The 12,291-nt window shown below is 44.3% G+C and overlaps 1 protein-coding gene across 3 annotated transcripts in view; it reads left to right on the top strand.

The window, feature by feature from the left end:
* PPARA (peroxisome proliferator activated receptor alpha) overlaps positions 1–12,291 on the top strand; it is an 84,649-nt gene that overhangs the window by 47,077 nt on the left and 25,281 nt on the right. For all 3 annotated transcript variants that reach the window (XM_017529457.2, XM_037738896.1, XM_017529459.2), the window contains one exon: positions 4,314–4,564. In XM_017529457.2, coding sequence (XP_017384946.1) covers positions 4,357–4,564 — 208 coding nt within the window. In that variant the 5' untranslated portion in view covers positions 4,314–4,356. The remainder of the gene's footprint in view (positions 1–4,313; positions 4,565–12,291) is intronic.

Here is a 12,291-nt window from a genome sequence, read left to right as displayed (position 1 = left end):
CCTCCTGGGTTCAAGCGATTCTCCTGAACTCAGCAACTATTTGATAGCATAACAGGGAGACTATAGTCAATAATAACTTAATTGTGCCAGGCGCAGCGGCTCACACCTGTAATCCCAGCACTTCGGGAGGCCGAGGCGGGTGGATCACCTGAGGTAGGGAGTTCGAGACCAGCCTAACCAACATGGAGAAGCCCCATCTCTTCTAAAAATACAAAATTAGCAGAGAGTGGTAGCACATGCCTGTAATCCCAGCTACTAGGGAGGCTGAGGCAGGAGAATTGCTTGAACTTGGGAGGTGGAGGTTGTGATGAGCCAGCCACGTTGCCCTCCAGCCTGGGAAACAAGAGCAAAACTCCACTCAAAATGATAATAACTTAATTGTATATTTTTAAATAACTTAAAGAGTGTAATTGGATTGTTTGTAACTGAAAGGATCAGTCCTTGAGGGCATGGTTACCCCACCCCCATGACATGCTTAGTTCACATTGCATGCCTGTATCAAAACATCTCACATGCCCATAAATACACCTAGTATGTACCACAGTAATTTTTAAAATAATTTTAAAAATAAAACATATTATAAGGGAAAGAAAATTATGAATTTAGAAATGTAAAAGATCTCCAGTAAGGAAGGAATGAGAGGATTATGCAGAAGCTCCCATCATTGCTGGGACTAGAACGGAAGCCCTACCTTTTGCCAACACCCTCTGCACTCTCCCTCACCTCTCAGCGTATGTGAGACGCTACCTGTGCTGCGAAATGGAAGACCTACATCAGTGCCGTTTGCATCGTCTTACCTCTGGACCAGACTTTGGAGTTGCTGAGAAAAGGGATGGTTGGTTGTATGTCTTGATCCCCCCACAGCATTTGGGGCATAGGACACGGGAACTGGTCCGCCTGGTTCACTCCTGTCGATGAGCTTGGCAGTGGTATGTCATGTGGGTGATAGGCAGGGGTGGGGACTCCCCAGGATAATTCTGCTCCCAAGCAAAAGCTCCAGTGATGTGGGAGGAGCCCCAGCGCCAGAGCATGCTGGGAGGTTGTGCAGGGTGGGGCAGGCGCCTGCTTGGCCCCTGCTGTCTATCTGGGGGATACATCCAAAGGCAGCTGTTCCTTATCAGCTCTTGTTGGGAGCAAGGAAGGGCCAATTTGTTCAGCGACCTGTAGAGAGACAGTCCCTCTGGCCAGAGTTTAAGACAGTATTGCCTCACTCTAGATAGAGATTTTATCTTGATGGTTTCATGGCAAGATCAATGTTTCTCTAAATTAATCCCGGGTATTGTTTAAAAGCAACTAAAAGTGATGAAATTATAAAACTTTGAAACTCCCTGAATGTAATGACAAGGAAACTGACATTGTTATGTTAGTCAGATGCTCCTGGCTAGAAGAGAGAATATGAGCAGGGATAAGAGGCATAGCCTACACGCATTTTCCATTCCTGAGGATGCAATGGGGAGAAAAGGGAGGTGGCCACAGCGCATCTGTCACTGTCTCTGCCCAGCTACTTGCTTTCTTTTTTTTTTTTTTCTTTCTTTCTTTTTTTTTTTTTTGAGACAGAGTCTGTCTCGCTCTATCACCCAGGCTGGAGTGCAGTGATGCGATTTCAGCTCACTGCAACTTCCACCTCCCAGGTTCAAGCAATTCTCCTGCCTCAGCCTCCCAAGTAGCTGGGATTGCAGGTGCCCACCACCACACCCAGCTAATTTTTTTGTATTTTTAGTACAGACAGGGTTTCAACATGTTGGCCAGGTTGGTTTCAAACTCCTGGCCTCAAGGGATCCACCTGCCTCGGCCTCCCAAAGTGCTGGGATTACAGGTGTGAGCCACCGCACCCGGCCCCAGCTACTCGCTCGCTACTGGGCTGCACTTCAGGGTTAATAGAGTCAGTTAGTGACTGTAACTTTTGAACTTTTTGTTCAAAGTGAAAAATATTTTAAATAATGCTTACCCCGTTATCTTTCTCGCCATTAGAAAAAAACCTCCCTTCAGACAGAATGCAGAATAAAATATGATAGAAAGTCTATACAGATTCACAGCCTGATTTATGCTACTAGGTTATGGAGGGAAGAAAAGCCTTCTAAACCCTATGAAAGATCAATCTTTCTCTTTTATTTTTCCCTGTGTGCTATTTGATGATTTCCCTGTGAACTTTGATGATTTATTGCCAGAATTCCAAACATAAGATATGAATTTCACAAAAATGGATGAATGGTATCCATTTTGGATATTGGTAGAGGAAGCCAAAACATCCCTTCCTCACTGCACTAAAAGCTGTTGTTTACATTAAGCAAACCTCAAATGTGAACATATTTTTATGCACATGTATTTAAGGGATAAACATTTGCTTTGGGGCAGTACTCTTCACTCCATCTGGAGAGTCTGGGGTTCTGTGATCACCATGTGATGACGGCTGCGCTGACATACCCGTCTGAGCCTCTCCATGATGTGAGCCGTGGGCATCAATGTGACCACGTTCAGAAGGGAAGACAGTTCTGGCAGCTCAAGGTCACCTAGTCAGCCTCATTGGGGAATTGATGACTCAGCTGGGTTCAGGGAGGTGGACCTGAGGCAGAGCCTCCAGAAGGCAGCGGTGGGCAGGGGGGTTCAGGCAGGTGCACCTGGGCAAAGGTGCAGACGTGAAATCCTGAAAGCAGTTCTCAGTGCTCATGGGCTTCCGGGGAGTAGAAAGATGGTGGCAAGTGCAGGATCGGGGGGGACACACGTGGAAGGGCTGGAGCAGTGTGCTCAGGAGACTGGCCTTCAGTCTGGAGGTCTCAGGAAGTGGTGTAAGATGTTTCAGTGAGAGCGTCATACAGACTCGCCCCGGAAGATCGCTGCTTTGTCACTGTACCCTTACGGAAACGTCGTCCGCCTGCTGGTTGACATAGCCCACCATGGTCTGGGACTCACCCACTTAGATTTGTTTGGACTCTACAAAGTATTCATGGCCCTAGAATCACAGCCGAGGACCCCCTGAGTGAGCTGCCTTCATGGCTACGGGGAGAACACACTGGAGTGAATGTCACACCCAGCACACACACTGCCGGCTTGGCCCCGCTCCCCACGCCGCCTGTTGTTCCTGGAATGTGCCAACGTGTTTCAGTCCTGCGGCCTTTGTACGTGGTGTTCTGTTTGCTGGAACGTTCTCCCCTGGGACATCTGTACAGCTTGCCCCCTCATTTCCTGAGGTCTCTCCTGCCCCTTCATCAGTGAGGCCTTCCCTGGCCTCTCCACGTAAAGTAACATCTATTCTGTGTCTATACCTGTTAGGTTATGTGCATTTGTTTCTTTGTTCACGGTCTGTGTCCCAGTTAGAAGGGAGGCTCCCTGAGAGCAGGAATCTGTTTTGTTTGTTTGTTTGTTTGTTTGTTTGAGACACGGACTCACTCTGTCGCCCAGGCTGGAGTGCAGTGGTACTATCTCAGCTCACTGGAACCTTCACCTCCCAAGTTCGAGCAATTCTCCTGCCTCAGCCTCCCAAGTAGCTGGGATTACAGGCATGTGCCTAGTTAACCATGCCTAGTTAATTTATACATTTTTAGTAAAGATGGGGTTTCGCCTTGTTGGCCAGGCTAGTCTCAAACTCCTGACCTCAAGTGATCTGTCTGCCTTGGCTTCCCAAAGTGCTGGGATTATAGGTGTGAACCACCGCACCTGGCCCAGGGATCTGTTTTTGTCTCTGCCGTGTCCCCAGTACCTCAAACACACCATATGGAGCTCCGCACAGGGCGCTCAATCAGTGATGAGTGAGAGATCCCTGGCCTCGTGGGCTGTGGCTCCTTCCACATTTTGTTGTTTAAAGGTTTTTCACTTTCTCAGCATGCTGATCAAGAGTCGAGCCTAGAGGAGAGGCTCGGCAGTGGGCCTGTTTAGTTGATGAATTCAGGCGTATCTTCGATGATAAATGACGTTGCATTTAAAAACAAACAAGTGACCAGGCGCGGTGGCTCATGCCTGTAATCAAAGCACTAAAACGGGCTGATAACTTGAAGTTAGGAGTTTGAGACCAACCTGGCCAACGTGGTAAAACCCCATCTCTACTAAAAATACAAAAAATTAACTGGGCGTGGTGCTAGGCTTCTGTGATCCCAGCTACTTGGGAGGCTAAGGCAGGAGAATCGCTTGAACCAGGGAGGTGGAGGTTGCAGTGAGCTGAGATTGCACCTCTGTACTCCAGCCTGGGCAACAAAAGCAAGACTCCATCTGAAAAATAAAAAAATGTTTCGCTTAAAATTTTTAAAAATTTAAAAAATAAAAACAAGTGAACGTTCTTATAATACATCAGTCTTACCGATTGTGCCTCTTTCCTCCAGGTAGCTTGGAGCTCAGCTGAGCAACCAGCACCATCCGGTCACGATGGTGGACACGGAAAGCCCGCTCTGCCCCCTCTCCCCACTCGAGGCTGCCGATCTAGAAAGCCCATTATCTGAAGAATTCCTGCAAGAAATGGGAAACATCCAAGAGATTTCGCAATCCATCGGTGAGGATAGTTCTGGAAGCTTCAGTTTTACGGAATACCAGTACTTAGGAAGCGGTCCCGGCTCAGATGGCTCGGTCATCACTGGTAAGTGTGCTGTTTCCTAGAAGGTTTCATTTGGAAATGTTTCTTCCTCAGAGAAAACTGTTCTCTTTAGCTGGAAAAGAAGTCACATCTTTTTGCAAAGAAATTTTCGGACGTGGGAAAGTGTCACCTCCAGTGCCGCAGGGCCCTGGAAGCTTCCGAAGCGCGTGTCACGGCTTATGGTGCCTGCTCTTGTGAAAGCCATGCACATGTCAAACAATGCTGAGATTCGGTCACAGGGAGCGGCTAAAATGCACAGACCCCCCGGGCAAGCCCACAGGGGACAGCTAAACATTTTAAAGAGATGTGTGCAGGAGCCTGCATGGGGGTGCTGTTTGTAAGAGGGAAGGATGTGAAACTAGCCGGGAATGCCTCAAAGGGCAACAGATAAATTGGGATGTGTTTATACAGTGACCTACTTCATAGCAATTTTAAAAAACAGACTAAGCTAGGTGCGGTGGCTCATGTCTGTAAGACCCGCACTTTGGGAGGCCAAGGTGGGTGGGTCACTTGAGGTCAGGAGTTCGAGACCAGCCTGGCTAACATGGTGAAACTCCATCTCTACTAAAAATACAAAAATTAGCCGGGCGTGGTAGCACACACCTATAATCCCAAGCAACCCTGAAGGCTGAGGCAGGAGAATGACTTGAACCCTGGAGGTGGAGACTGCAGTGCAGATATCATTCCACTGCACTCAAGCCTGGTGACAGAGTGAGACTCAGTCTCAAAAAAAAAAAAGATTATTTCTTATTAGTATATTAAATCTTTCATCTTTGCATCTGATCTTTTGGGTATTATTCCTAGTTATGTAGACTGCTCTCTCAGAAGGGCCAGACATAAAATGTACTTACTTTAAACTTTACACCCAGGAGACCGGATGGGTGAGGCTGGTTCACTCGGCCAACGTACCTTTTTATCCCTGGTTTTTCTTCCCAGCTTTATTGCTGTAATTGACGTACAATAAACTGCACTATTTAAAGCGTACAGTCTGATAGGCGTACACACACATGCATCTGCGAAACCATCAATACACTCAAGATCATGAGGCAGAATTTTTGCTCCTTGGTTCGGCTAAATCTGGGGTTTTGTGTCATGACCAGGAAAAATTAGGCACGTGGACAGGTTGAAGAGTGAGGAGAGCAGAATGTATTGGGTGAAAAGAAAAAAGAAAAAACTCTCAGCAGAGCTAGAGGGGGTCCTGCCAATGGGCTCCCAGCTTGCAGACTGATGACCGGGCCACTACACTCGAGCTGGAAGCCAGGCTCCTCCCTGCTGCACAAGGTGAGGACTTCTCATGGCTCCACCCCATTCTCCCGGTGCCCAGGTGGTCCCCAGTCCCTTGAGGGCCTGTCCAGACAAGGGAACCCTGGGCAGGTTCTCTCATCTGCACGAGAGCATCTGATGTGAACACTTGTGAGGCAGGTTAGAGATTCTCTGGGGACTCCCCCCTTATCAGCCTCCTGTGTCTATTAATAGTGCCCCAGTCCATCACCCCTAAAATGTGCTTGTGCCATTTTCTAATTCCTCTTTCCCCAGCCCGGTGCCTCCCTGCCTCCCTCCCCCAGTAAACCACTGATCCACTTTCTATCATTCTAGGTTGCCTTGTATGTCCTAGAACTTATACAGATGGACGCATACAGCACATACTCTTTCTAGCCCGGCTTCTTTCACTCTGCAGAATGGCTGAGACTCATCTGCACTGCAGCAAACATCAATAGTACATCCTTCTTCATCCACTGTGTGAATATAGCACAGTTTGCTTCTTCACGCACCTGTTGTACCTGTTGATGAGCATTTAGGTTGTTTCTAGCTTGTGGCTATTACAGATAAAGCTGCTATGAACATTCACGTACAAGCCTCTGTGAGGACCTCTGCTTTTGTTTCTCTTGAGTAAATGCCTAGAGTATGATGGCTGGAACAGATGGTAGGTGTGTGTGTAACTTTTTAAGAAACTGACAAAATGTTTTCCAACATTTTGGAAAAATCTTAGAAAATGCTATACTGTTTTATATCCCCACTGTCAGTATATGGGAGTTCCAGTTCCTCCATACCCTCATCAGCATGAGACATAATCAGTCTTTTAATTTTTTTTTTTTTTTTTTGAGATGGAGTTTCGCTCTTGTTACCCAGGCTGGAGTGCAATGGCGCGATCTCGGCTCACCGCAACCTCCGCCTCCTGGGTTCAGGCAATTCTCCTGCCTCAGCCTCCTGAGTAGCTGGGATTACAGGCACGCACCACCATGCCCAGCTAATTTTTTGTATTTTTAGTAGAGATGGGGTTTCACCGTGTTGACCAGGATGGTCTCGATCTCTTGACCTCGTGATCCGCCCGCCTCGGCCTCCCAAAGTGCTGGGATTACAGGCGTGAGCCACCGCGCCCGGCCCAGTCTTTTAATTTTTAACCATGTCGGTAGGTGTGTGATGGTCTCTCCCTGTCGTGGTTTTAGTTTGCACTTCCCTGGTGATGCTGAGCATCTTTTCTCATGCTTATTTGCCATCTATCTTCTTTGATGACATTTCTGTTCAAACCTTTTGCTCATTTTTTAATTGAGTTGTTTTTCTACTATTTACTATTGAACATTATTTATATATTTTGGATACAAATACTTTATCAGACATGTGATCTACAAATATTTTCCCCAGTATGTGGTTTGTCTTTCTTTTCTTTCTACTAACAGTATCTTTTAAAAAACACGCACTTTTTTTTCTACTAATAGTAACTTTAAAAAATAAACTTTTTTGAGATAGGGTCTCAATCTGTTGCCCAGGCTAGAGTGCAGTGGTGTGATCATGGCTTACTGCAGCCTGGACCTCTTGGGCTCAGGGAACTCTCCGACCTCAGCCTTGGAGTAGGTGGGGCCACAGGTGTGTACTACCATGCTTGATTAATTTTTTCACTTTTTGTAGATATGGAGTCTCATTATGTTGCCAGGGGTGGTCTCAAATTCCTGGACTCAAGCAGCCCTCCCACCTCAGCCTCCCAAAATGCTGGGATTACAGGTGTGAGCCATCACGCCAGATCAGTTCTTAATTTTGACGAAGTCCAATTTATCAGTGTCCTTTTTTTTCATGGATTATGCTTTCTGTGTCACATCTACGATACCTTCGCCTGGTCTAAGGTCATTTCTTGTAGAAGTTTTATATTTTTAGGTTTTGCATTTAAGTCTAAGATCCATTGAGTTAATTTAGTTCAAATACTCGTTTTCTTTCTTTTTTTTTTTTATAATTTGCTTGCAGCTATTCCAGTACAGTTTATTAAAAAGACTTCTGTCTCCACTAAGCTGCCTTTGTATCTTTATCAAAAATCAATTGACCATATATTGCATGTCTATTTCTGTTCAGCTCCATTGATCTGTTTGTCCCTTTTCACACCAATCTCACAGTGTCCTGATTACTGTAGCTTTATAAGAAGGCCTGTAGTCACCTCGCATAAGTTCTCCAGCTTTATTCTTCTCATTTATTCTATTCATGTCTTATCCATGAACATGGTTGTTTCTCCATTTAGCTAGGTCTCCTTCAGTTTATCTTAGTAATGTTTTATAGTTTTTATGATTTTATTTTTTTATCCTATAAGGATATTTTTATGCGCATCTTATTTATGTTATTGTAAGTGATGGTATTGTTTTTTTTACATTTTGACTTCTGATTGTTCATTGCTATATATTGAAACATATTTGATTTTCAGATACTGCTCTTGTATTCTGCATCCTTGGTAAGCTCATTAATTATTTCTAGTAACTTTTTAAGATTATTTAGTATTTTCTACATAGATAGTTACATCATCTGCCATAAAAACAGTTTTGCTTGTTACTTTTCAATCTATGTATCTTTTGTTTGTTTTTGAAATGGAGTCTCACTCTGTCACCCAAGCTGAAGTGCAGTGGCACAATCTTGGCTCACTGCAACCTCTGCCTCCTGGGTTCAAGTGATTCTCCTGCCCCAGCTTCCCAAGTAGCTGGGATTACAGGTGCCTGCCACCACACCCAGCTGATTTTTGTATTTTTAGTAGAGACGGGGTTTCACCAAGTTGGCCAGGCTAGTCTCAAACTCCTGACCTCAGGCAATCCGCCCAACTCAGCCTCTCAAAGTGCCAGGATTACAGGTGTGAGCCACCGTACTCACCCCTCCCCCCCTTTTTTTTGAGATAGGGATTCACTCTGTTGCCCAGGCTGGAGTGGTGTGATCACTGTTCACTTCAGCTTTGACCACCCCCCTCCGACCACTCCATGCTCAAGCAATCCTCCCACCTCAGCCCCCTGAGTATCTGGAACTATAAGCATGTGCCACCACATTCACCTAATTTTTGTATTTTTTGTAGAGATGGGATTTTGCCACCCAGGCTGGTCTTGAGCTCCTGGGCTCAAGCAATCCACCCACCTTAGCCTCCCAAAGTACTGGGATTACAGGCACAAGCCACAGTGCCCAGCAAAGCTATAAATCTTTTATTTTTCAAATGTCATTACATTGGTTAGAACTTCCAGTAAAATGTTAAAGAGAAGTGGTGAAACATCCTTACCTTGTTCCTGATCTTTTGTCTTTTTGACAAGGGGAAAAGCTTTTGTCTTTCACTATTAACATGATGTCAGCTACAGTTTTTCTTAGGTGCCTTTCATCTGGTTGAGGAAGCTCCCTTCTAGTCCTAGTTTGCTATGAGCTCTTATCAGGAAATGATGTTGGATTTGGTAAAATACTTTTTCTACATCTAGTAAGATCAAATGGTTTTTCTTTTTAATGTTAATATGGTGAAATAAATTGTTTTAATTTCAAGGGTTAAGCCAACCTTGCCTTCCCAGGATAGATCTTGGTCACAGTGTATTACCTGCTTTATATATTATTGGATATAACTTGCTGAAATTTTATTAAGAACTTTTGCAGCCATGTTCCTAAGGAATATTGGTTCTAGTTTTCTTTTCTTGTTAATATCTTCGTCTGGTTTTTATATAAGAATCATTCTTGCCTTCTGGAATGAGCTAGGAACTATAGGTTGAAGTATCCCTTATCTTAAATGCTTGAGACCATAGGTGTTTTGTATTTCAGATTTTTTTTTTTTTTTTTTTGGATTTGGGAGTATTTGCATGTAGATAATGAGATATCTTAGAGATAGGAACCAAGACTAAACACAAAATTTATGTTTCATATATACCTTACACCTATAGCCTGAAGGCAATTTTATACAATTTTAAAAATAATTTTGTGCGTTTTGCTGCCATCTGTCACATGAGATCAGGTGTGAAATTTTCCACTTGTGGCATCATATCAACATTCAGAAAGTTTTGGAATTTGGATCATTTTGGATTTTGGACTCCTGGAATAGGGATATTCCAGGAGTGTTTTTTCCTCTTCCGTTTTCTGGAAGTATTCCTGTAGAGTTGATAGTTGTTCTCCCTTAAATGCTTGGTAGTTCACAAATGAAGCTGTCTGGGTCTAAAGTTTTCTTAATGGGAAGATTCTCTTAACCGCATATTCAATTTCTTTAATAGATATAGGGCTATTCTGGCCAGGCACAATGGCTCACACCTGTAATCCCAGCACTTTGGGAGGCCAAGGTGGGCAAATCACCTGAGATCAGGAGTGGGCATGGTGGTGGGTGCTGGTAATCTCAACTACTAGGGAGACTGAGGCAAGACCAGCCTTGCCAACATGGCAAAACCGCATCTTTACTAAAAATACAAAAAATTAGTCAAGCATGGTGGTGGACACCTGTAATCCCAGCTACACTGGAGGCTGAGGCAGGAGAATTGCTTGAACCTAGGAGGTAGAGGTTGTAGTGAGCCAAGAACATGCCATTGCACTCCAGGCTGGGCAACAAGAGCAAAACTCTGTCACACAGACACACACAAAATATGAGGCTATTTGGCTCATATCTCTCTTCTTGAGTTAACTTTGGTAATTTGTGTCTTTCAGGGAATTTATTCATTTCATCTAAATTATGGAATTTATTGACATGAAGTTGTTGATGATGTTCCCTTGTTATCCTTCTGATATCTGCAGAACCTATAATGGTATCACTTCTCTCATTTCTGATTTTTATAATTTATATCTTGTCCCTCTTTTCTGATCAGTCTGTCTAGATGCTTATGAATTTTATTTTTATTTTATTTTATTTTGAGACAGAGTCTCATTCTGTTGCCCAGGCTTGAGTGCAGTGGTTCCATCTTGGCTCACTGCAACCTCCCAGATTCAAGCAATTCTCCAGCCTCAGCCTTCCTAGTAGCTGGGATTACTGGCACCCGCCACCATGCCCAGCTAATTTTTATATTTTCAGTAGAGACAGGGTTTCACCATATTGGCCAGGCTGGTCTCGAACTCCTGACCTCAGGTGATCTGTCCGCCTCTGCCTCCCAAATTGCTAGGATTACAGGCATGAGCCACCGCACCCAGCCTGAACCTTTCTTCTTTTCTAACCTAGGCCTTTAGTGCCAGAATTTCCATCTAAGCACTCCATTAACATCATGTTACAAATTTGGAGATGCGGTATTTTTGTTGTTGTTGTTGTTTTGAGACAGAGTCTCATTCTGTTGCCCAGGCTGGAGTGCAGTGGCGTGATCTCAGCTCACTGCAACCTCTGCCTCCCAGGTTCAAGCAATTCTCTTGCCTCAGCCTCCCGAGTAGCTGGGATTACAGGCATGCACCACCATACCTGGCTAGTTTGTGCATTTTTAGTAGAAACAGAGTTTCACCGTCTTGGTCAGGCTGGTCTTGAACTCCTGACCTTGTGATCTGCCTGCCTTGGCCTCCCAAAGTGCTGGGATTACAGGCGTGAGCTACTGTGCCCAGCTTTGGAGATGCTGTGTTTTCGCTTTCAATTCGAAATATTTCCTAACTTCCCTTTTGCTTTATTGAGTTCACGGGTTATTTAAAGTTTATTTTTGATTTCCAAATATTTGAGAATTTTTTTTTCTAGACATATTTCTGTTACTGATTTCTAATTTAGTTCCATTGTGGTCTAAAGAGAGAATATTCTTTGCATAACTTGAATCCTTTATAATTTATTAAGAATTATTTCATGATGCAGAGTATGGCTTATCTTGGTAAATGTTCGATATGTACTTGAGAAGAATGGGTATTCTGCAGCTGCTATGTGGAATATTCTGTAAATATCATTTAGATTAACTTGGTTATTAATGGCCAGGCATGGTGGCTAATGCCTGTAATCCCAGCACTTTGGGAGTCCAAGTCGGGTGGATCATCTAAAGTCAGGAGTCAAAACCAACCTAGCCAACATGGTGAAACCCCGTCTCTACTAAAAATACAAAAAATTAGCTGGGTGTGGTGGCAGGCACCTGTAATCCCAGCTACTCAGGAGGCTGAAGCAGGAGAATCGCTTGGACCCAGGAGGTAGAGGTTGCAGTCAGCCAAGATAGCACCATTGCACTCCAGCCTGGATAACAAGAGCAAAACTCCATCTCAAAAAAAAAAGTTGGTTATTCGTGTCGTTCAAGTCTTCCATATGCTTGATTTGCCATCAGTTTGTTCTACCAGTTATTAAGACAGGAGTGTTGAAATCTCCAGTTATAATTGCAGATTTGTCTGTTTCCATCAGTTTTTACTTCATATATATATATATATTTATTTATTTATTTGAGAGAGGGTCTCACTCTAAGCTCAGGCTGTAGTTTAGTGGCATTATCTTGGCTCACTGCAGCCTCAACCTCCTGGGCCCAGGTAATCCTCCTACCTCAGCCTCCCAAGTAGCTGAGACTACAAGTGCCCACCACCATGCCCAGCTA

This window comes from Cebus imitator, unplaced genomic scaffold (genome assembly GCF_001604975.1).
Source record: "Cebus imitator isolate Cc_AM_T3 unplaced genomic scaffold, Cebus_imitator-1.0 Scaffold59, whole genome shotgun sequence".
Taxonomy (NCBI): Eukaryota; Metazoa; Chordata; class Mammalia; order Primates; family Cebidae; genus Cebus; species Cebus imitator.
The sequence above is the reverse complement of the archived record's forward strand: the minus strand, read 5'-3'. Positions and strand labels throughout refer to the sequence as shown.